The 22,513-nt window shown below is 38.1% G+C and overlaps 1 protein-coding gene across 21 annotated transcripts in view; it reads left to right on the top strand.

Annotated features, from left to right (window-relative positions):
* The window catches only part of adgrg6 (adhesion G protein-coupled receptor G6), a 175,305-nt gene that overhangs the window by 89,630 nt on the left and 63,162 nt on the right, over positions 1-22,513 (top strand). For 19 of the 21 annotated variants that reach the window (XM_039737806.1, XM_039737790.1, XM_039737808.1 and 16 more), the window contains 6 exons: positions 900-965; positions 13,952-14,040; positions 14,234-14,286; positions 15,424-15,468; positions 20,391-20,533; positions 21,494-21,608. In XM_039737806.1, the coding sequence (XP_039593740.1) occupies positions 900-965; positions 13,952-14,040; positions 14,234-14,286; positions 15,424-15,468; positions 20,391-20,533; positions 21,494-21,608 (511 nt within the window). The remainder of the gene's footprint in view (positions 1-899; positions 966-13,951; positions 14,041-14,233; positions 14,287-15,423; positions 15,469-20,390; positions 20,534-21,493; positions 21,609-22,513) is intronic. The other 2 variants (XM_039737810.1, XM_039737799.1) reach the window with 1 other exon arrangement.

The raw sequence follows: 22,513 nt of genomic DNA, 5'->3' as shown, positions 1-22,513 counted from the left end.
AGGTGCAAGTCTTACTAGAATACTCATAAATTTCCAGCTGTTTCATGAATGAGACCTCATGTGTGTGGACAACTTTCACGTTATTGAGTTTAATGCACGACTAATTATCTCTTAAGAGAGATTCATTTCTATCTATCAGACCTGAAAAACACGGAAAGCCAGTCAGGAGACGGTGGCATAGTGGTTAGCACTGCTGTCCCATAGTTCCAGAGACCAGAAGCCCCCATGGATTTCATTTTACCTTCCAAAAAGACCACTCATTTGGGCCTAAAGAACAACAGGGTCTTACTGTTGTCTAAATGTGGATCCCTACTCACTATGCAAGGCCATATAATTGTAAAGAGTTATTATTAAATTGAACTGAACAAGCTCAAAAAATGGAGGGATGAAATCAGTATGATATGCCATATAATTAATGAATACGTAGCTGGTTTGGTTCTTCATAGTCTGGGATATTCATTATCATCCTCATTGAATGTGGTTATTCAAATTTTCCGAAATATGAGGTTTTCTGGTTCTTTGCTTTCTGTTGTAAACAACAACTCCTTGTTTAATGAATGCTGTTTAAACAAGAGAAAACATGTGATGCATGTTGTGTGGCTAACCTGTCGCTGCTGGAGAAAAGGAGACTTCATTCTAATGCGGAGAAGTCCACCATCATTAGCCACTTCCTTGGTCCAATTACGTGGAGCCAAGAGCTTTCAGCACGTCAGTGCCCTCCAAATCAGGCGTGTTGAGAAGCTCGTTAAGGTGGTCCCTAATGATTTCTTTCCTGCTGAATGACCTCCGATGTACTTTAATAATTGCTATGAGGCTCCTTGATGTAACCCTTCATGTTGAATTGTGCATCCATTGAACTGACGGGTCTTTTTTTTTTTTTTTCCCATTCCTCTTGCCAGCATTAATTCCTCCTACGCCATCCCTTGTCACCACTAACATGACTGATACTAACACAAGTGTAGACGGTAAGCATGCCTTTTTATGTTTTATTCTTATTTTTGCCCTTTCATAGATTGCCTTTCAGCTAGAAATAATTAATCTTTTTCCTCATTCTTTTTTTTAATATTATTCATCAAATTAAGACGTTGTGTGTGGATCCTGAATCAACCTGGGAGATGAATTAATGCGATGGCAATGGATGTCATTACCCATGAAGTCATTTTAATTAGAACCCTTGAGGCGTTGATACTCTTGCATGATGTCAAAAGAGATATTTAATGGTCAAAGTAACAGAAATAAGTGAGCCACAATGATAAGGATGAGATTTATTTTTTGTTATTTCTGGTCGTTATAGAAATAATGATTGTATACACCGTAAGTTTTAGATGTACAATGTCTTGTGCACTTTAAGAGAATCATATGCAGTTTGTGCGTAACCTTTATATTTTAATGTCATTTTTCTGTTTAATAATATTTCGTTAGTGAGCATGGGTTTCATCCCATCCCTAAAACCCAGAAGTCAGAAGCATTTCCTATCCTACAGAGAGATCAATAATGGAATAGTAGAAATACGGGGGACATTCAGAAAGTTTCCACACTTTTGTATTTTCATTGGAAACGGTGAAGACGAGAGAAGTAGTAATTGGGCATTAAACAGTTGGTTACGACGCCTGGAAAATTGCATCGGAAAGGAAGGTGACTGTGTCCAAAAGTGATGTAACATGTGTTTGAAATTCTTAACAGATTGAGTTAAAAAAAAAGTGTGGACACATTTTGAACGACCCTCATACGACATACACAAAACCCTTACGCTGTAGCCGCCACGCACACTGAGTAGCAAAGGAGGCGGCTGGCCTGCTTCAACCCCAACACTTCCTTATCCCCTGTGGCCAGGTACAGGAATGACAGGTCTTGAAAATAATAGTTGGGGCACCAATTGGGTTGTCCCATTTAAATTAACAAAAACGTTCAACCAAAAATAAATTAATCTTGCCGTTTAGGTGCCTTCAAATAAACAAAAAAGGCTTCACCTGCAGGTACAGGGTCTGTTTGCTTAGGAACTCCATCCGGGTAGTCGCTCTTGCCAAAAAGACACCTCCTTCTGGGCAGATGGGGTTCTTATACACTCTTAAACATGATGGTCCTTTAATGGCATTTTATGGTCCTTTGCTGGGTTGTGTGGTTCCTATTGCTTGACCAACCAGCATTTTATTCTGGGAAGGGTTCTTTGCATGTGAAGTTGGTTCTTCCAGTTTTGAAAAGTAGAAAAAAAGACTGACATTTTGAATGTTTGGTAGGCAGCCTAGCAGGGCATTAACAGATTAAAGTGGACTTAGTCTGTGGTAGTAGGAATGCAGTAAGATTCCTTTCTAATTCATGACCAATTGGCATTTCACAAATCTGTTACCATCTATTCATTGTTATTTGCTGTACAGAGCCTGTTATAGATCTAAATCAAGAGTTCCCAAACTTTTTTCGGCCGCAGACCCCTTTACCAAAAACTTTTAAAACCATCAACCCCCTAGGCAGTTACTTTACTTACTCAAATTAATACATTTGTACAGTACTCGATATTAAATATTTCACTAGATATCAAACTTTTCATTCTAATCACTTGTAATTAATGATTGAAAAAGATAAAAGGACTACGGAATATGACATTATCTTATGCAACATTTAATATCGAAACCTGCACTAATGAAAAAATTAAAGCAAAAAAATACGAGCATTACATTTTTGACATTTATGTAAATAAATGTAAATTCAAAATAAGTACAAATAGTCCAAGCTGTACTGTCTGCATTTCTTTTTTGGTTCAGTCATATTATTATCTGAAGAAATAAAAACTTTTATTAACAAACAATTTCGGCAGCCCCTGTGATAAAAAAATAAAAATAAAGTATGTACTTACTTGAAACAGAAGATTTTTCTTCAAACTCGAATAAATAAACTGTGTCCTCTGATTTTCTTTTTCGTAGTACTGCTCCTCAATAAATAATTATATTCAAAGTTCAAATCACAAATACGAACATGTCACATCAAACGAACCAATTTATAGTGTTTTATGAAAGCAGGACCGTACAAGACTCATAGATTCTGCTAATATCGAATATCCGTCATCTCGTCCCACCGCGAGCAAGTGTGAACGTGCAACGGTTTTTCATGTCCGCACTTGCTTTGATACATTCGATAAGACAATGCACAGACATGTTTGTGCTACATGTATTTTCACGCATTCTTACTTGTGACTCTTTTAAGGACACATTTTACCTTTTCATTCGCAAGTTTGGTATGTAATGTGTTTTTATCAAAAAAGTGTTTTTTTGAATAATTGTACTTGTTAATTAGGCACCTATTGGAATCCTAGATATTTTGAAGTAACAAACAAATAGTAGTAGTAAGAGGGTCTATTTTTGCTGTCGTCAACCCCCAAATTTTTTTAATTGAAACTATCGACCCCTAGAAAGTTCAAATCGACCCCAGGGGGTCAATATCGACCACTTTGGGAACTCTTGATCTAAATAAATAAAGGTTTTTTATGGAACCTTCATGTAGATGGGTCTTTTTGGAACCAAACATGGTTCCCTTGTAGCATTCGCTCTGAAGAACTGCTCTGGCACTTTTACTTTTAGGAGTGTAGCTGGGGAACCAGGAAGGGGCGGGGCTCAGTGTCCCTCACTGGGCGGGGATAGAAGGAGAAGACAATAAGAATCCCGGTGGGTTCTTACATACCTCAGTTGAGCTCTGTGTGGAGAGCCACCGACGCACATGCATGACACCCATCTGCTATATAGCACCTTCGGAAATTATTCAGACCTCTTCACTTTTTACACACTTTGCTAAAGTACAACCATGTGCTAAAATCATTTCAATTCCTTTTTTCCCCCTCATCATGTACCCCAAAGCGACAAAGTGAAAACACAGTTCTAGAAACATCCCACTGACACAAGTATTCAGACCCATTACTCAGTACTTTGTTGAAGCCCCTTTGACAGCGATTACAGGATAGTCTTCTTGAGTGTGACACAACAAGCTTCACACAGCTGGATTTTGGGGATTTTCTGCCATTCTTCCCTGAAGATCCTCCCAAGCTCTGTCGGGTTGGATGGAGAACGTCAGTAGACAGCTTGGTCTGGGCTCTCCAGAGTTGTTTGGTTGGGTTCAGGTCAGGGCTCTGGTTGGGCCATTCCAGAACATTCCTAAGTCTCTCCTGTGTTGTCTTTCCTTTGTGCTGAGGCTCATTGTCCTGGTGAATGTCTGAGGTCCAGGGTACTGTGGAGGAGGTTTTTATTGAGGATCTCTCTGTACTTTGTTCCATTTAGCTCTCCTTCAACCCTGACTAGTCTCCCAGTCAGTGATGCTGCCACCACCATGCTTCACCCCGTGTCATTACCTTGTGTTCTTCATAGTGACGTCAGTGAAAAATTATTAATGTCATGTTTTTATGGACTGCAGAGATAACAACATTCCTGATACAACAAGTGTCAAAAAAGACTAACACTGAGCAACAGCAAACAATTTCAAAATGGTCACGACAAACATCTCACGTTACTTGTGTCAAAATTTAGCTAAAATTGCATTAAGTAAACTATATTGGAAAATTCAATTTGTGCACTTGAGAAGTTTGACTTTTTTTTTCAACATTTTGAAATTATTTGCTACTGTCAACCATTGGTCGTCATTGGTGCCTACTGTATCAGGAATTTTGCTATCTCTGTGTTCCCTTTAAATATATAAAGTTAAGAATCATTCAGAGCCATAGCCACAAACAACACGGGGTAAGTGACAGAGTGAGATATATCATTCTGGGGTGGTCTTCCTTTAATGGTTTTTTATCACAGCTTTATAGACCTGCGTTCATCTGCCAACTAAATGAAATTTGCAGGTGTGCATTGTGCATTTTCTCCTTGGGTCTGTGATGAGGAATTACCCTGAGAAATCCATGCACGTGTGGATATTAGGTTAAGTATAAAATAGATAAGTATCTTTGGTTAATTAGAATTAGATGTGCATATTAGGTTAAATAGTAATTACAGTAGATGTGCATATTATCACTGGTTGGCTTAAAACAGTGAGTGTGGTATAGTGGATTGTCTACGGTTATTCCTATCTAGTTATCTCAAGATCTCTGTGACTCTGCAATGGAATAATAAGATCTAGAAAATGGATAGATGTATGGATTATTGGCTTGGTATCCTGGCACACTGATTGGACACAACAGGGCCAGCAGGCTCAATACAAGGAGTCCATCTGTGACAAACTAGTGAAGAATGTGGCCATACGGTTTCAACTCTGGGCAGTTAAGGAGCAGAGATAAGCCACTGTGATGTCCACCTTTCCATTTTAAGAAGCGACTCTTTCTAGTTCAGGATCACGACAATAGGGCCTGTCCTGTTAGACCAGGTGCTAAGCCTGGATAGGTTACTAGTCCATCACATGAATAAGTCCCTCACTCACATTCATTCATGCCAGGTCCGTTTAGATTATTCAGTCAACCTAAATGCATGCTTTAGGGTTTTGAAAGCAAACCAAATTACCAGAAAATGCATAAATAAGACACTAGGCTGTAGGTGAGAATGTTATAAGCCCTTCTTAAGATTGACCGAAAATTTTCCCCCAGGTCCCATTTTGTTATTCAATTTTAGCATTATCAAAACACAAACAAAACTCTTTATTAATTTTTGATTTATCATAAACAAATGTGGTGTTGTACAACATTCAGATGGTAGAATTTTGAATTATTGCTTTTTTAGATAAAGATTGTTTTGTTAAACGAGATTTTTTTCCTCACTTGACTCAAATGGAGCAGGTATTCAAGAAAGAGAAAATCGTTCATCTGCGCTGATCGATATGGATGAAAAAACCGCAGGCTATTTCCAGACATTTATAAGGCAACGCTCAAAGACGTCTAAAACCATCTTGGGAATCATTTCCACACCGCTTATCAGGCCGGTTAAAAGAAAGCCTGAGACTGTCACTCGCTTTCAGGAAAGAACGGCTGTATATTTGAGTAAACCAGAAGTATCGGGGGTCCAGAGCAAACTGGTTGAATCAGTAACGCAAACGGCCACTGTGTCTGCTGAAACTGTTAGTTCCAATGAAAAAACGTTTTCATTTTACAACAAAAACAGCAGTGAAAAAAACGATAGTGCTTCAGTCCAAAATCGCAAGAACAAGCCACTGTCTTTTTTCTGGCTTATAAAAGATGGGAACGAGAATGCAACGATCAACCTGACAGAGATTGCGGAGTATGGATCTGGCGCTTTGCCTTTGATGTACGACACTGACCTAAGGGAAGGCTTCTTTAGCGGCATGGAGCTTTCATCCAGTTTCCCCTTTTACGACTTTGAGCCATCATACTCAATATATGAAAACCTAAGCGTACTCGGCCTAAATATTTCTGAACATCAGACACTACAGAATCCACCAAATGAAAACCTGGAGTTACGCTCTGCTGTTGCCAGAGATTCACATCAGTTACTTTCCATTTTATTTTTTAAACCCCAAGTTGAAACAACACCCTTCAGTTTCATGAAAACTTCTGCCTCCATTTCTGAAAGTCTAACCTCATCACCAGAATGGATTAGGAAATCGTCAACAGCTTATCACAGCAGCTTGCAGACTTCTGGGTATTTCAACCCATCTTATGGGACTTTGCTTTCCGGGTTCCACATTCACCCGACTTCAACTTTTTCTACTGTTGAAATCAGCCGTCCTACAGCACCCCGTGATGACCATACGCCGGACCCTGCGTTGGTCCTTTTTGTTCAAAACCACCCCATCGAAGAAAGTCTGAAATTGCAGATGTCTTCAGTGATGTACCCAATTCATAATTTCATTTCTAGCACTGACCTGACCGTGTTTGCTTTATCTGTATTTAATGACAAATCTGTTCACATAGACAATATACCATTCATACAGTCAACCCCAGTATTACCTTCCCAAACTTTCACAGTAAAGGATGGTGAAGACACCTTTACTAAGAAATCTAAATCCAAGATACTAGTATCAGAATTACTGGGTCCAAATACACAATCCTTTCACTCTCACATTTCCAACATGTTACCATCAATATGGCATAAGAGTGAAATTTATGAGCCAGTGAACAGTGGCAGGTCATCTTCTGTGGTGCCCCATGAGTTAACAATGACTGAGAATATCGAGAATCTTCCTGATGAATTGTTCTCTTTCCCAGAACAAGATTTCACGCTAGTTACGATGAATTCTGCACGTGAAATTAAGAGTAACGAACGATATAAGGTAGCACAATCATCGAGTCTATCCGACTCAGAGTTATCAAATATCCACCAGTTTTCAAAGACTTTGGAGAATCCATTCTTCTCAAATAAGGATTTTTCACTTTTGGTTGGGCTAGATCTTTTATCCCCATCCGTTGCAGTGCCTGTTCAAAGAAATAAATCTAGCCTTTCAACTAATAGCACAGAATTAAACATAAATACACCGGTTTTAGGTACACCTCTTCAATTCCCTAAAGATATTGAGAAGGTATTTACGCCTGATTACAACTATTCACGTTTTCCACAAACCATTTCACCATTTCATGAAGTATTAAAGACTCTGGAGAAAAATGTCTCAAAGCCATTGTGGCAACAAATCGAAAATATCTCCGCTTCTCTGAGAGATGATCCTTTCCATGCCGTAGACGAAGTGCCCACAGACCTGTATAACGTGACTAACATTCTGTATGATCGATACAGAATCACTAGTGGGTCAATTTCTGGGATGGATAATATAAATCTGGCCTTCCCTTCTTCCAAGCAAATGTTAACCGAGGGCATTCACAAAGGGACAGCGGACTCCAAATATACTGAGTCACTGGAAAACAATAGTAATTTTTCCCAGTTGAGGTCTTCCTTGGTAATAACCAAAACTTCTAAGGTGTATTCAGAGCCCAGTGAGACCTATGATTTGCCTTTCGATATCCCTCCAGTGTCCTCTGCTAAATTTATGTCTCATTCTGGAAGTTATATGTTGGAAGATGATTATTCCTTGAAAATTCAGAACAGTGATCATTTACAAGAACCCAGTTTAGTATTCACCTTCCCCACACCTCCTCTACCACTAATGTTCTCTAAGCCTTCTACCGATCTCGACAGATCAACTGTGGTGTCACAGTCTATGGGGACAACTTACGAAACTGAGGTAGAACATAAAAGTGATGGATCTGGTACCCCCCAAACTCAAGAAGAGCTTTCAGAGGAATTTCTAATGGTACTAGCCACTACTAGTATAACATTTCATTCAGAACCACAAGACTCTAGTGGCGTCAACGGGTCTTTTTCTTCAGAAGGAGAAGATTTTTGGACATTTTTTGTTCATAATACAAGTAGTGAAAATCAAACTAGCACTCTAAAGCCATTTTCCGCTGAGCCTGTTATGCAAAACGGCACTGTAGATGTGGAGATAATCAGTGGAGATGACAACCTACAGTTTTGGGATGATGGCAGCAGCCAACCTATCATTTTCACTGAGGTGGAGAATATGACACTTTGGGACTTAATGTTGGATCCTCCTGCAAGAGAATCAAATGCACTGATAACACTCTCTGGAGCTATTAGCGATAATTTAAACACTGGAATTTATGAGTTTACCACCAGCGACAACTGGATCAGCATTAAACACGATAATTTTACACTGTGCCCATGTCAAAATGAAAGCGATATTGTGTGCGATTGTGGACCTAAAACCGACAAAAGTATGTGCTACAAATGCATAGTATATATGGAAATTTAACATAGAAGTAGAATGAATACTGCTTTTCTAATTTCACTTAAATTTCGTTTATAGTTGTATGAGTAGCAGTGAATTCTATTAGTCAGCATGGTACTGTCAATGATCTTAAATTGCTCACTTGCACAAAATGAAGAAGTTTGTAGAAAATGACCTTTTAACCAAAAAGTAGGATAATTCATTCTTCAAATCTGTGATTAGCATGTGCTTCATCAAAATCAAAGTAGCTGTTGGTGAACTCGGAGGAGACTGCTCTTACTCATACAAGAACACAGAGTTTTGGTTTATTTTTAATTTAATTTAAACTCACACCTAATAACAGTTTCACGAAAGGTAAATTCAGCATATAACCGAAAGATTCTGATATCTTTGCATCTTTATCACTGCTGTAATTGATTAACTTGGTTTTTACACATCAATATCGTTATGTCATAAAGAGTTTACTTTAGGCAGGCAATCGCTTGTTTGTTGGTTTTTTTTCCCTTATTCTTTTTATAATTCTCAAATGATTATATCAGATGTGTGATGTTAAAAAGAAGAAAAAAAAATGTAATGTATCAATTATAATTATGGGGTCAGGTGTTTAAAAATATTAATGCTAAAGCAAAAATAGTTCTGATATTTTGCAGCGAAAAACATACAGAACATTATTAGATATTGCTTGGTATTGTTAACATGATCATATTATCATACTGATGTGTTTATATATATATATATATTAATATATATACAGTATATATTGCAAGTGGAGCAGTGGAGTGTGTACGCCTGATGAGCCCAAATAAGGGCAAAACACGTGTCGCGTACTCTTTGCATTACTTGACAGTAAACTATGCAACATTCCATGATCTGCTTCTCGCAACTGAAAGAGGGCCCCATGGCGGATGTTTGCCGAATGGCAGACCAACCACATATGTTACCTGGTAGGTAACCACCCATATAATCAGGTTGGGACTCAGACTACGAATGCAATGAATATATATATATATATATATATACATACTAGGGGCTTGCCCCCTGCTCATGTCGCTCACCAACCCCCCTTGTCTGCGCTATGTGCCAGCCACTTCACGTCTCTGTCACTGACGTTGTAAAGAGGGGGGCTGAACGCACCCCAAGGAGACGCGGCCGCTCCTCCGAAACCCCCTCTTAAACGGTGATACCATGGGAAACAAATACAGTTTTGTTTTTTTTTTTTACCTCCTCTTTGCTCGATCAGCTGCTGGCCATGATCAGCATCTCTCACAGCGCTTTGAACATTTAAAATCCTGTACAGGAACTGTCCTACTCTTTGTCTTTTATTTCCATGGTTAAATCTCTTGGCAGAAAGTCTCGTCTTGCAGAACGTGAGTTCTTGATATTTTTTAGTTTATAATTTAAAAACAGAGTAAGGATCTGAAAATCTAACAACATCATATTAAAGTTCCATAAATTCCGAAAAGAATAATACCAAACATATGTATATATGTAGGATTTAAAATAAGCCCGATTTAAAGTTTGAAAAAATATGTGACATAAAATCTGTTGCACTTATAGGCATTGGATTTTATATATATAGAGTAGATAAATAAATATATACACTCACCTAAAGGATTATTAGGAACACCTGTTCAATTTCTCATTAATGCCATTATCTAATCAACCAATCACATGGCAGTTGCTTCAATGCATTTAGCGGTGTGGTCCTGGTCAAGACAATCTCCTGAACTCCAAACTGAATGTCAGAATGGGAAAGAAAGGGGATTTAAGCAATTTTGAGCGTGGCATGGTTGTTGGTGCCAGACGGGCCGGTCTGAGTATTTCACAATCTGCTCAGTTACTGGGATTTTTACGCACAACCATTTCTAGGGTTTACAAAGAATGGTGTGAAAAGGGAAAAACATCCAGTATGCGGCAGTCCTGTGGGCGAAAATGCCTTGTTGATGCTAGAGGTCAGAGGAGAAAGGGCCGACTGATTCAAGCTGATAGAAGAGCAACTTTGAGTGAAATAACCACTCGTTACAACCGAGGTATGCAGCAAAGCATTTGTGAAGCCACAACACGCACAACCTTGAGGCGGATGGGCTACAACAGCAGAAGACCCCACCGGTAACACTCATCTCCACTACAAATAAGAAAAAGAGGCTACAATTTGCACAAGCTCACCAAAATTGGACAGTTGAAGACTGGAAAAATGTTGCCTGGTCTGATGAGTCTCGATTTCTGTTGAGACATTCAAATGGTCAGAATTTGGCATAAACAGAATGAGAACATGGATCCATCATGCCTTGCTACCACTGTGCAGGCTGGTTGTGGTGGTGTAATGGTGTGGGGGATGTTTTCTTAGGCCCCTTAGTGCCAATTGGGCATCGTTTAAATGCCACGGGCTACCTGAGCATTGTTTCTGACCATGTCCATCCCTTCATGACCACCATGTACCCATCCTCTGATGGCTACTTCCAGCAGGATAATGCACCATGTCACAAAGCTCGAATCATTTCAAACTGGTTTCTTGAACATGACAATGAGTTCACTGTACTAAAATGGCCCCCGCAGTCACCAGATCTCAACCCAATAGAGCATCTTTGGGATGTGGTGGAACGGGAGCTTCATGCCCTGGATGTGCATCCCACAAATCTCCATCAACTTCAAGATGCTATCCTATCAATACGGGCCAACGTTTCTAAAGAATGCTTTCAGCACCTTGTTGAATCAATGCCACGTAGAATTAAGGCAGTTCTGAAGGCGAAAGGAGGTCAAACACCGTATTAGTATGGTGGTCCTAATAATCCTTTAGGTGAGTGTATATGTATATTTATCTACTCTATATATATAAAATCCAATGCCTATAAGTGCAACAGATTTTATGTCACATATTTTTTCAAACTTTAAATCGGGCTTATTTTAAATCCTACATATATACATATGTTTGGTATCATTCTTTTCGGAATTTATGGAACTTTAATATGATGTTGTTAGATTTTCAGATCCTTACTCCATTTTTAAATTATAAACTAAAAAATATCAAGAACTCACGTTCTGCAAGACGAGACTTTCTGCCAAGAGATTTAATATATTATATATATATATATACACAGACACACACACACACACACACAAACACACGCATACACATGTACACACACTTTATATACATATACTATATATGTATAAAATTCTGATTTATTTACTGCCAATGAATATATTGCTGTAAATGTATTTGATCTCTTTATTTTTTTTTCTTTTGAAGCGCCGCAGTCTCCGAAGAGTGAAAAGTACTGACATTACACTGTTAGTCTAACATGTTTGTTTAAAAGGCCAACTAAGTGGTGAATTTAATAACCTAATTAATCATAACCTATTTAGGATTGAAAAACCTGTTAAGACTGGAAGAATTCCCACCTTTTCCATTTATTTTCCTTTTCTTTTTTTATTTTTTCCTCTCAGACAGCCATCTCCTCCTCCTCCTCTGTCTCTCAGTTATTTTTTCATACGTCAATTGGAAGCCAAAATGCTCAATTCTAATTCCCATTTTGTACCGACTGTAACAAGAGCAGTCACTCCAAATAACTAAAGAGTGAGGATTAGGATAAAAAAGGGCAAAGCAAAGGTCAAAAACAAAAAGAGAGAACATTAAAACCAAACCATACACCAAAAATTGAAGTTAAAAAGCAGAGTTTAATTTCAAAATACCAATAATACCAAAGAAGAAAATAAGTGGTATGCTACATTGGGTTCAGTCTCAGATATTTGTGGCTATTTTAGGGGGATCTTTACACTGGCGCACTTATGACATCATGAGGGGTGTGGCCCCAGTGCATCATGGGCAATCCTCATGACACAAAACTTCTAAAAGTGTAGCACCGTCCCCAAAAACAAAATGGCATTGGAAAGGACAGTAAAAAGTATTAAACTTCTAAAACAAAGCTCTGAACACAGAATTGAGTGTTAAACACCCCCCTCAAGGTGGCATCTACTGTAGATAAGTAGTCCACCTTCAGGGAAAATCAAGAAAATGAAAGAGAAGCTCAAATTAATCATAACAGAGAAATATACGACATTGCAGCTCCAGAGAACCTTTCTAGCTCTTACAGTTTTGATTCATTTTTTAGCTCAGCTATTATCATCCATTCGTGAAAGAACATCTCCCTGGCAACATGATGGTTGGGTTAAAACTAACGTCTCCATATTGCCAAGTGACCAGAGCAAAACCAGAAGGCTGCGTTTCTTTAGAGTTTCCAGCAACTGGGATGGCAAAGGTTGAGGCCACCAAGTGTGACGTATAACACGAACGATTCTACAGTCAAGGTAGATTTGTTTTCAAAGTTTTAGTGTAATTAAAAGGAAAAACAAAATCACAAAAACTGAAGTGTGTGTAATGTGACATGGGCTTTAATGTGTTAGTGCGGTTTTAAACCCATGTCTGTCTGAGAGATGTACAAAAAATATTTGCCCAAACTGATTTAAATTTAGGTCATTTGCAAAACATATGTGCTGGAGATGCAAGAATCGAACGACATCGCTCGCATACTCAGCAAATGTTGAAAGAGTGTGTCAGGTTTACGATCTTAAAGAATCCATTGTTTAGTGCAGGGTTACTGAAACTTTATTTTTTGGTTGAGACCCAATCTTGTATTTGTAAGTGTCTTTGAGACCCATTGCTTGTTGAATGTCGGACAATCATCAGAGGATCCATCTTGGGATGATTGTCAGAGTTTGGGGTGGTCCCCCCGTGGAGAATTGTGGAAGATCACCAGAGTCGCCTTTGGAGAACTAGACGGTCGTTGGGTGGGAATAATCGAGAACGATTGTCATAGCAATGGCGATTGTTTAATCGAGCCTCGGTGACCAAATACCACTAAATACAAAAATCCAACGATAACTAGTGAGCAGCCATCCATACTTTAAAGAACCCTGGTATCGGCAGATCAGACAGACAGCATTTTCAGTGACTTAATTCTACTATTAGGCTGGAAATAATCATTTCCTTATTGCTGTTTTCTTTCCTAAACTTGTAACTCTTAACAAAAAAATGGAAATTATGTAGTTTTTTAACATTTAAAAAACTTTGAAAAATTACTTAGTAATTCAACACAATTATCCAAAGCAAAACATTCACCACTTTTTGGCCAAATTTATGCCATAATATGATTTGTAAACAGACAATTTTAAAAGAATTTTCCTAACTGCAATCACATCTGCTCAATGATTATTGTTTGAGTGTTTGTTGGAAACCTTTGCAGTGCTGGTTTTGTGCTAATTCACGTTATTCTTTAAACAGATGGATTGTACTACCGGCTTTCATTTGTTATTTATGATAACCAACATCTCGCTAACGAGCAGGACGTGGAAAATGCAGTCGGCGCCTGGGTAAGACATTCAACCCTCATTGTGTCCCACTTTTTAAAAGCCTTTTTCCTTCAAATAATATATTTTACAGAGACAAAATAATAAAAATCAATATAAAAGTTACAGTCTAATTTGTATTCATACATATTTCAGTGTTCAATGTTCAGTCTCTCCGAGTTTAGAAAAATGCTGATAATGTTTATTTATGCTGCAGCTGAACCAGACATTTGAAAACTGGACGCATACAGTTTACGTAGCCAATGTGAGGTAAGGATATTTTATTTGGTTTCCAATTTCATGCCTGAATTACATTAGGATGTCAAAGGACAGCAGAGAATGGGATTGGCTTCTGTACTCAAAAAGGGGATGGGAGTTAAAGGAGAAGTTCGGTAATTCAAAGTTATTTCTTCACAAACATCGTGGTATATATGCATTTGTCATGCAAGATTGTGTTTGGTATTCTAACTATTTAACATAAAGATGAAAGCAAATATATAATACAAATAGTTTAGAGAGCTATAAGAGGCACTATATCACACAAATAAATAGAACGATAGATGTGAAAGGCATATCTGATAGATAGATAGATATGAAAGGCACAATATATATGATAGAAAGATATGAAAGGCACAATATAATATATTAGATAGATGTGAAAGGCAATATATAATAAATAGATAGATAGACATGAAAGGCACTATATAATCGATAGATAGATAGATAGACATGAAAGGCACTATATAACAGATAGATAGATGTGAAAGGCACTATATAATAAATAGATAGATGGACAGGCATGAAAGGCACTATGTGATAAATAGAAAAACTTGAAGTTTTGCTCTGGCTGTTGACCTTGCTCTCTTTCTCATAGAGGGTGTTGATTTGAATTTAGTTTGTCAAGTTTTAATTACTTGTATGGAATGTTAGTTTGCTTTTAATAAATTCAATAAAATGTTAAAAAAAGAAAGATAGACTGCAAAAACATTAAATCTAAGCAAGTGAAAAGTATTTATATCATGACATTAAATCTTGTTTTACCTTATTGTAAGAATTACTGACTTGTCAAAAATCTTTATTTGCAATTATTTAACATATTTTAAGAAACCTCGTCAAGTACGTTTTGCTTACCCCACTGGCAGATTGTTTTGCTAAATAAAAGCAAAATAACTCCATGTAAAGTTGTTTTGGTTTTTTTTTTGTCTAGTTTTTGTGTATGCATTTTTTGCAGTGCAGTTAGACAGCTCATCATAGGCTTGAACTGAATTAAGAGTCCAAGCACTGCAAAGTAGCAACGCCTTCCTGCCACAATGGGCTTAAGAAAACAACAAATTTAATAAATGAAATTTCAGACATTTGGGATCATTTATGATTTTTTTTTTTATTTCATTTTTTTCTACTATTTAGCATTCAACCTAAGAGTGCAGCAAGAAGTAAAAGAAGTACTGCAAGGTAATGAATGCTTGTTTAAAGTTCAAAAACATTTTTTAATGTTCTACACTGTGATTATACAAAATTGTTTGCGTCAGGTTCATAGTGAAGAAACAAATGCTTTATTAAAGATTTCATTATTTTATTTACCATTTAATAATTTCACGCAAGAACGCAGCAAACGATTTCGATTACTTTAATAAACTTTGAACACGTCAAATCTATTGTGTTATTTCAAAAAAAGGAATACTCCACCCAAAAAATATGTTAATATGTTATCACATTGTAGTGGCAACCGAGAAAAAATTTTAATCTTATGTTTTCATGGAAAATAACATATCAAAGATTCAAACTGAACAGGACCCCGCAGTGACTACCACTTGATGTGCAACACTTCCATGGAAAAAACAAATAAAAAAAAATTGCAACTCATTTCGCATAATCTACTTGTCCGTTATTCATTCTTATGCTCAGAATGTGCAAAATACAGTACAGTATAAGCATGTTGTGCTAAAGTACTATTAAAACTTACTTTTGGAAAACTCGGTATACTGTATATATTCGTGTATAAGTTGGGTCTTGAAACCCAAAAAATCGATCATAAAAGCAGACCCCGACTTATACGCCCGTTCAATAATACGACACTTATTTTTTTTTTTTTACATCTTCTTGCCTCCTCCAATCTCGCACCAGTTTCTCAGACGCATCGAATTTTGTCAGTTGCTCAGTTACCAATTTTTTTCACCACTTGAACGCTCCATTGTAGATAAGGGATGCTCTTACAATGAAGGTGTATGAGGGTGTGAGATACAAAAAGCACAAATCAGTGTAAATGTCGCTTCGGAATAGTTTGGGTTTTACCATGTGGTCACTTAGGCACAATCGAGAAAAAATAAAGGCTGTGTGCTCCGTGGTTACTCTCTCAGGTGGGTGTTCGCATATCGTATTCTCTTGGATCAATACCGGGAGTTTTCCGTATTCAACTTATACGGCCGACATCATAAAATGGCAGAAATTATACAGTAAAATCAAGTTATCCACGGGAGGACTTAAGCGTGAGTATATATGGTAAATGTGAACGGGAAAGAAGCGTTTCCCACAATAGTGGGTATTTGAATTGAAGATCCGCTTCTCCCCCTCATTCATTGGCATCCACTTCTCCCCATAATTTATTGATCAAAAATTCAATCTTCAACTGCAATGAAAAGTCTTGTTTCTAATTCTGTGATCTTTCCTGTTACTTTGGCAATGTCTTTACTTTCTTCTTTTGTGTTTTTGTTTATTGTGGGTGAAGACATTTGTCCGTATGTTTTCGCAGGTGCTTCCATTTTGTAGATATAATGCTGTAATGAATGAGCCATATATGGAGAGAAGTGTCCAAAAATCTGGATATCAAAACAAAACCTTTCATTTAATGAAATAAAAACTCCTAACATAACTGAGTAAAAAGTACAAAAAAGAAGGATTAAAAGATGTAATTGAAAGCACAAAATGCAAAATTAGATTAACAAAAATATCAAACAAAAGCAAACAACTACTGATTTTAATCAAACAGACGAAGCCAACAATCCAAATGTTAAATCCTTTTACAAAGCCAAAATCAGTAAAAACCTGAATTCCAAAACGAAATGATAAAAAATTCACACAATTAAACAGAGGATTAGGATTCAAGTGGAGCAGAAGAACATAACATAAGCTTAATGGCACTGCAGCACGGAAGTGGCAGGAGGTGCTTATCATGGCCCTCAAGTACTGCTAAAAGCCTAATGTTACTGGGTTACTGTCCTTCAATTTAATAATTAACAAATAGTCTAAATTAGCTGAGCACACAAGGGAGAATTAAACTAGATGAATAAACAAGGGAAACATAATAGATAATGAAAACGTACTTAGTAGAGGGAACCAAATTAAAGCAGGAAAAATACAATATAACACAATACAATTTATTTTTGTATAGCCCAAAATCACACTGCAAGTGCCGCAATGGGCCCTGCCTTTTGACAGCCCCCCAGCCTTGACTCTCTAAGAAACAGGTGGGCAAATTCAGTCCTGGAGGGCCGCAGTGGTTGCAGGTTTTTGTTCTAACCCAGTTGCTTAATTAAAAAACAATTCTTACCAATAATTTAATTTCATGGCTTGTTAATGCTTTAACTCTGCCATGTCAGGTCATTCTCATATCCTAGATTTTCTTCCCCTTTCTAAGGATATCATCCAAATGATTGGAAGTCTTAAACAGACGAGTTATTCTCAGAGCCTCACTTTTTTCTCTTCACTTTCCTTTCAAGTATTTAATTAAACCCAATAGTGCATGGTAAATACACACAGAGGTGTAAATGGAAATAAGCTAAAAGGAGAAATGCTGGTTTCTTTTGTCATTTCCATTGTTATTGCCAATAAGGAGCCATTAAAAACCAAGACTACAGCTGTTTAAGCCTAAAAGAAGCAATAAGGGTTCAAAATCTTAACGAGCGAGACCACTAAAGTGAAGCAGAAATGTTACTTGAGCAATAAGAGCTTCTTATTAAGCAACTGGGTTGGAGCAAAAACCTGCAGCCACTGCGGCCCTTCAGAACTGAATCTGCAGTTAAAAAAAGAAAAAAATAAATGAAACCTCTGGGAGAAACACGTAACAGACCATAATAGAGGCTATGTGGTTATTAGGTATGTGATGCACATGCCACATGACACATCATATCATGCCAACCATGCCCTAAGCGACACTTTCTTGTATTATGATGTGTCTGAACTTTGTTACGCTGTCAATAAAGTAGTAAAGCCAGATGAAACCACGAGTAAGCCCGTGTTACTAGGCGCTCCTTTGACACAGCAATACTGCTTACTCCATTCTTTTACTTTCTAGTAGTGTTCGTGATCTTATTACAAATGGAGTACAAAATAGATTGAGGATGGCAATGTAGCATACAAATGTTGTGCCTCCATGCCATTTTACCTTAAGGACCAGCAAATGCCCCCATTCAGCCTTTTACAAAGACTAATGAAGAACAGCATCCTATAATGTCCATCCATCCATCCATTATCCAACCTGCTATTTCCTAACTACAGGGTCATGGAGGTCTGCTGGAGCCAATCCCAGCGAGCACAGGGCGCAAGGCAGGAAACAAACCCCGGGCAGCCCACCGAAGGACACGCACACACAACAAGCACACAATGGGGACAATTTAGGATCGCCAGTGCACCAAACCTGCATGTCTTTGAACTGTGGGAGGAATCCAAAGCACCCGGAGGAAACCCACACAGACACGGGGAGAACTATAATGTCCAATACTGTACCTTCTAAATTTAGTATACACATGTTGTAGTATGACCCCTAAATATCAAACCAAACTACCTTTCTATTATGCGTGACCATTTAGACCTGAAAATTAATATGTTTCACAATGTGATCGCTGTCTATAAATAGTCCATAAATGGTAATCAGAGGTGGGTAGAGTAGCCAAAAATTGTACTCAAGTAAGAGTAGCGTTACTTCAAAATAATATCACTCAAGTAGAAGTAAAAAGTGGGCGGCATGGTAGCGCAGTGGTAGCGCTGCTGCCTTGCAGTTAGGAGACCCGGGTTCACTTCCCGGGTCTTCCCTGCGTGGAGTTTGCATGTTCTCCCCGTGTCTGCGTGGGTTTCCTCTGGGCGGTCCGGTTTCCTCCCACAGTCCACAGACATGCAGGTTAGGTGGATTGCCGATTCTAAATTGGCCCGGGTGTGTGCTTGGTGTGTGGGTGTGTTTGTGTGTGTCCTGCGGTAGGTTGGCACCCTGCCCAGGATTGGTTCCTGCCTTGTGCCCTGTGTTGGCTGGGATTGGCTCCAGCAGGCCCCCGTGACCCTGTATTTGGATTCAGCGGGTTAGAAAATGGATGGATGGATAGAAGTAAAAAGTAGTCATCCAAAAACTTACTCAAGTAGGAGTAAAAAAAGTACTTGGTGAAAAGACTACTCAAGTACTGAGTAACTGTTTGAACATAATAAAGGATTTATTTTTGAGAAATGCTGTAATAAGACAGACAAAAATATAAAATAATGTGCAAATTCTGCTATTTCCAAATAAAAAAATGAGTAAAAATAAATCACATCTTTACAAAATAAAGATGCACAAATAACACAAAGTTCCAAATCTCAGTTTTTCACAACAAAGTTTTTGAAGCCGATACTTACAGTAGGTGACTTGTATGTCTGAACAGTGCAAACTACTTACAGTGACGAGATCTCCTGTACACTGACAGTATGATACTGCATATGCACTTTGTGGTGTAGCGGGTCGGCGGCTTCAAAAAAAAAAAACATAAGGCCAGTTTCGAATCCATAAAGCCGTGTCGCTGCCCATGGGCGCAATTGCACGACCCCGGGCAGTTAATGAGGTAGTTGGAGCGAGTCGCACCTGCACGTGCGGGTCCAATCATTCTCAATTGATTTATTGGCTTCCTGCGGCGTGTGATTAAGGCCCACGGAGATGGGAGTGTAGATATACGGGTCAGCACAATAAAGAAGGGGAATCAAAGAAAAGGAGAAAAGACATGAAAGGCAGGCTTGGGAACAAAGATCTGTGACCATTTAGCAGTGAACAGGAGCCCCGCATGACGCTGCAAGACGCAGGAAGTTTGTGTGTAGTCATGTGACTGCATGGCTACGTCTGATTGGTGAAACAGTCATGCAGTAGATCCACTCGCAACTTCTCTCTTGCAAAAATATAGTTTAACATAAAAATGGAAAAAAGTAACGAGTCGAGTCTTGCCCAAAGTAGCGGAGTAAGAGTAGTGTTTCTTCTTCACAAATGTACTCAAGTAAAAGTAAAAAGTATGGTGCAGTAAAACTACTCGTAGGAGTAAAAAAATTTTTAAAAGTTACTCAAGTAAATGTAATGAATTAAATATAACTCGTTACTACCCACCTTTGATGGTAATGATTACACTTTTTTTTTCTTTTTCTTTCAGTTACATCTGCAATGTCCTACTCATTCAGATATACAAGAATGATACCGTTTTACTAGAGACAACAATCCAGGAACGAATAATGAATAATAAAGAGTCATTACCACAAGATTTAAAAGTCGACCAGTTACATGTGATTCAAGTCGGTGCGTATATTTTGTGTCTTGACCTTCAAGCTTGCTTTCTTACAGCAGAACCTGTTGCTCTTCGTTTTGATACCCAACAACCCAGGAAATCATATTGTTATGCAGTTTCCATTTTCTTCCCTTACTTTGTGGGTTCCTGCCTGAGTAGTTTTTCATCATTTAGAGACATACTCTAGTAGCGAGTAGGTGTTTGTGTGTCTGGTTGTCCAGTCATGGATGACCTAAAACTTTGTAGTCGCCCCACAATGCCGGCAGTTTAGGTGCCACTGAAAATAGATGTAATCATTTCAACATAATTTGGTTTAAGGTGTATAATTTATTAAATCTATATGGATTCCCAAAAATGGCATAGAACAAAACCTTGGACTATTCAGAATTGGCCTTCTATGAGCTCTGATTGGAATCCCATCAATAGAAAGAACTGAAACATAAAGTCAGAAGAAGACCCCCCCTTCAATCCTGACACAGCTGGAGCAGTTTGCTCAACTAGAGTGGGCCAAACGACCTCTGGACAGGTGCAGAAGTCTCACAGAGAGCTCCAGGAATCACTTCTATCAAATAGCGGCCTCTAAAGGATATGCAACAAATTATCACATTAAGGGTCCCTCCATTTTTGTCCATACATTTTCATTTGTATTCTCATTTGAAATATTCCGTTCTGAATCAAAATTCTAAAAAGGGGCTGATTTTTGTTGAATACGGAATAAACAGTGATGGGTGCCAATGGCTTTTTTTATGGAGACAACTGTGGGTTCTTCTTTTTTTCGTGATGGATACCAACAAATTTGTCCACTTCTGTATACTCATTTTTGCCTGGTATGTCTTTTCTAAAATTAACTTGTATGATATTTTCATGTGTGGTACTTTATTTTAGGTCATGGATCTTTGCCTTTCTGAAATAAATCAAACATGCACTTAATGGCCTAACCTGCCATGCAATATTATATTTTGTTTTGGTAGAAAACTGCAAGAAAGAAGAATATCCTCCATCTTACAAGTGGCCTGAAAGCAGGCCTACAGTAGTTCAATACCTGCCGTGCTTTTATAATAAATCTCAAAATGCATCACGGACCTGGTAAGTTGCCTGTTCATTTTTATCAATCAGTTGTCATTTTTTGCATTTAAGATTTTCACAAAGTACACAAAAATACAAAGGAGAGCAGTGTCAGATAGCAATGTGGATTATAAGTCAAAGGAAATCAGAGGACAATATTAATACACTAGGCTGACCCTCCTTTTAAGGCGACCGACTTTTAAGTTGACCACTTCTTAAGGCAATTCAATATGTAGATCAATTTAGTATTTTATACAAACTCAGTAATTTGGTTATATTGCATTTGAGCGCTATTACTTTAATAGTTTCTGTTATTTCTGTGATGAAATTTAAACTTTGTTCTATATTGTGGTCGTCCTTTTGAACCCCCCTGATATTTACTACACGGTGAGGCATTTGTACTCCATCAACATTAATTATTTCCAGAGACATAATTTTGTCTATTTTTCCAGCGCATCGCGCACAAAAGCAAGGGAATGATGTGAGCACCAGAACTCTGCTCACATCATGTCGCTTCGTACCGCAAGCTGCAAGAAGTAAGTCTGTGATAAGCGGAATACCGCTACGCTTTCCACGTACGGGACGGAAGGACAATCCCGACCGTTTTTATATAGTAAGAAAGAAGAAGAAGATATCGCACAGTCTGGAGTCGAAAATCATCTTTTACCTGGAAAAACGAAACTACAAATCCCATCGTGCATTGCAAAATATTCGGGGCATGTGTGAAACTCCGTGCCTGCGTACAATACAATACAATACAATACAATACAGTTTATTTTTGTATAGCCCAAAATCCCACAGGAAGTGCCGCAATGGGCTTTAACAGGCCCTGCCTTTTCACAGCCCCCCAGCCTTTACTCTCTGAGAAGACAAGGAAAAACTCCCAATAAAAACCTTGTAGGGGAAAATGGAAGGAACCACGGGAA

This window comes from Polypterus senegalus, chromosome 16 (assembly GCF_016835505.1).
Source record: "Polypterus senegalus isolate Bchr_013 chromosome 16, ASM1683550v1, whole genome shotgun sequence".
Lineage (NCBI taxonomy): Eukaryota > Metazoa > Chordata > Cladistia > Polypteriformes > Polypteridae > Polypterus > Polypterus senegalus.
Note: the sequence above shows the minus strand (reverse complement) of the source record. Positions and strands in the feature narration are given on the sequence as shown.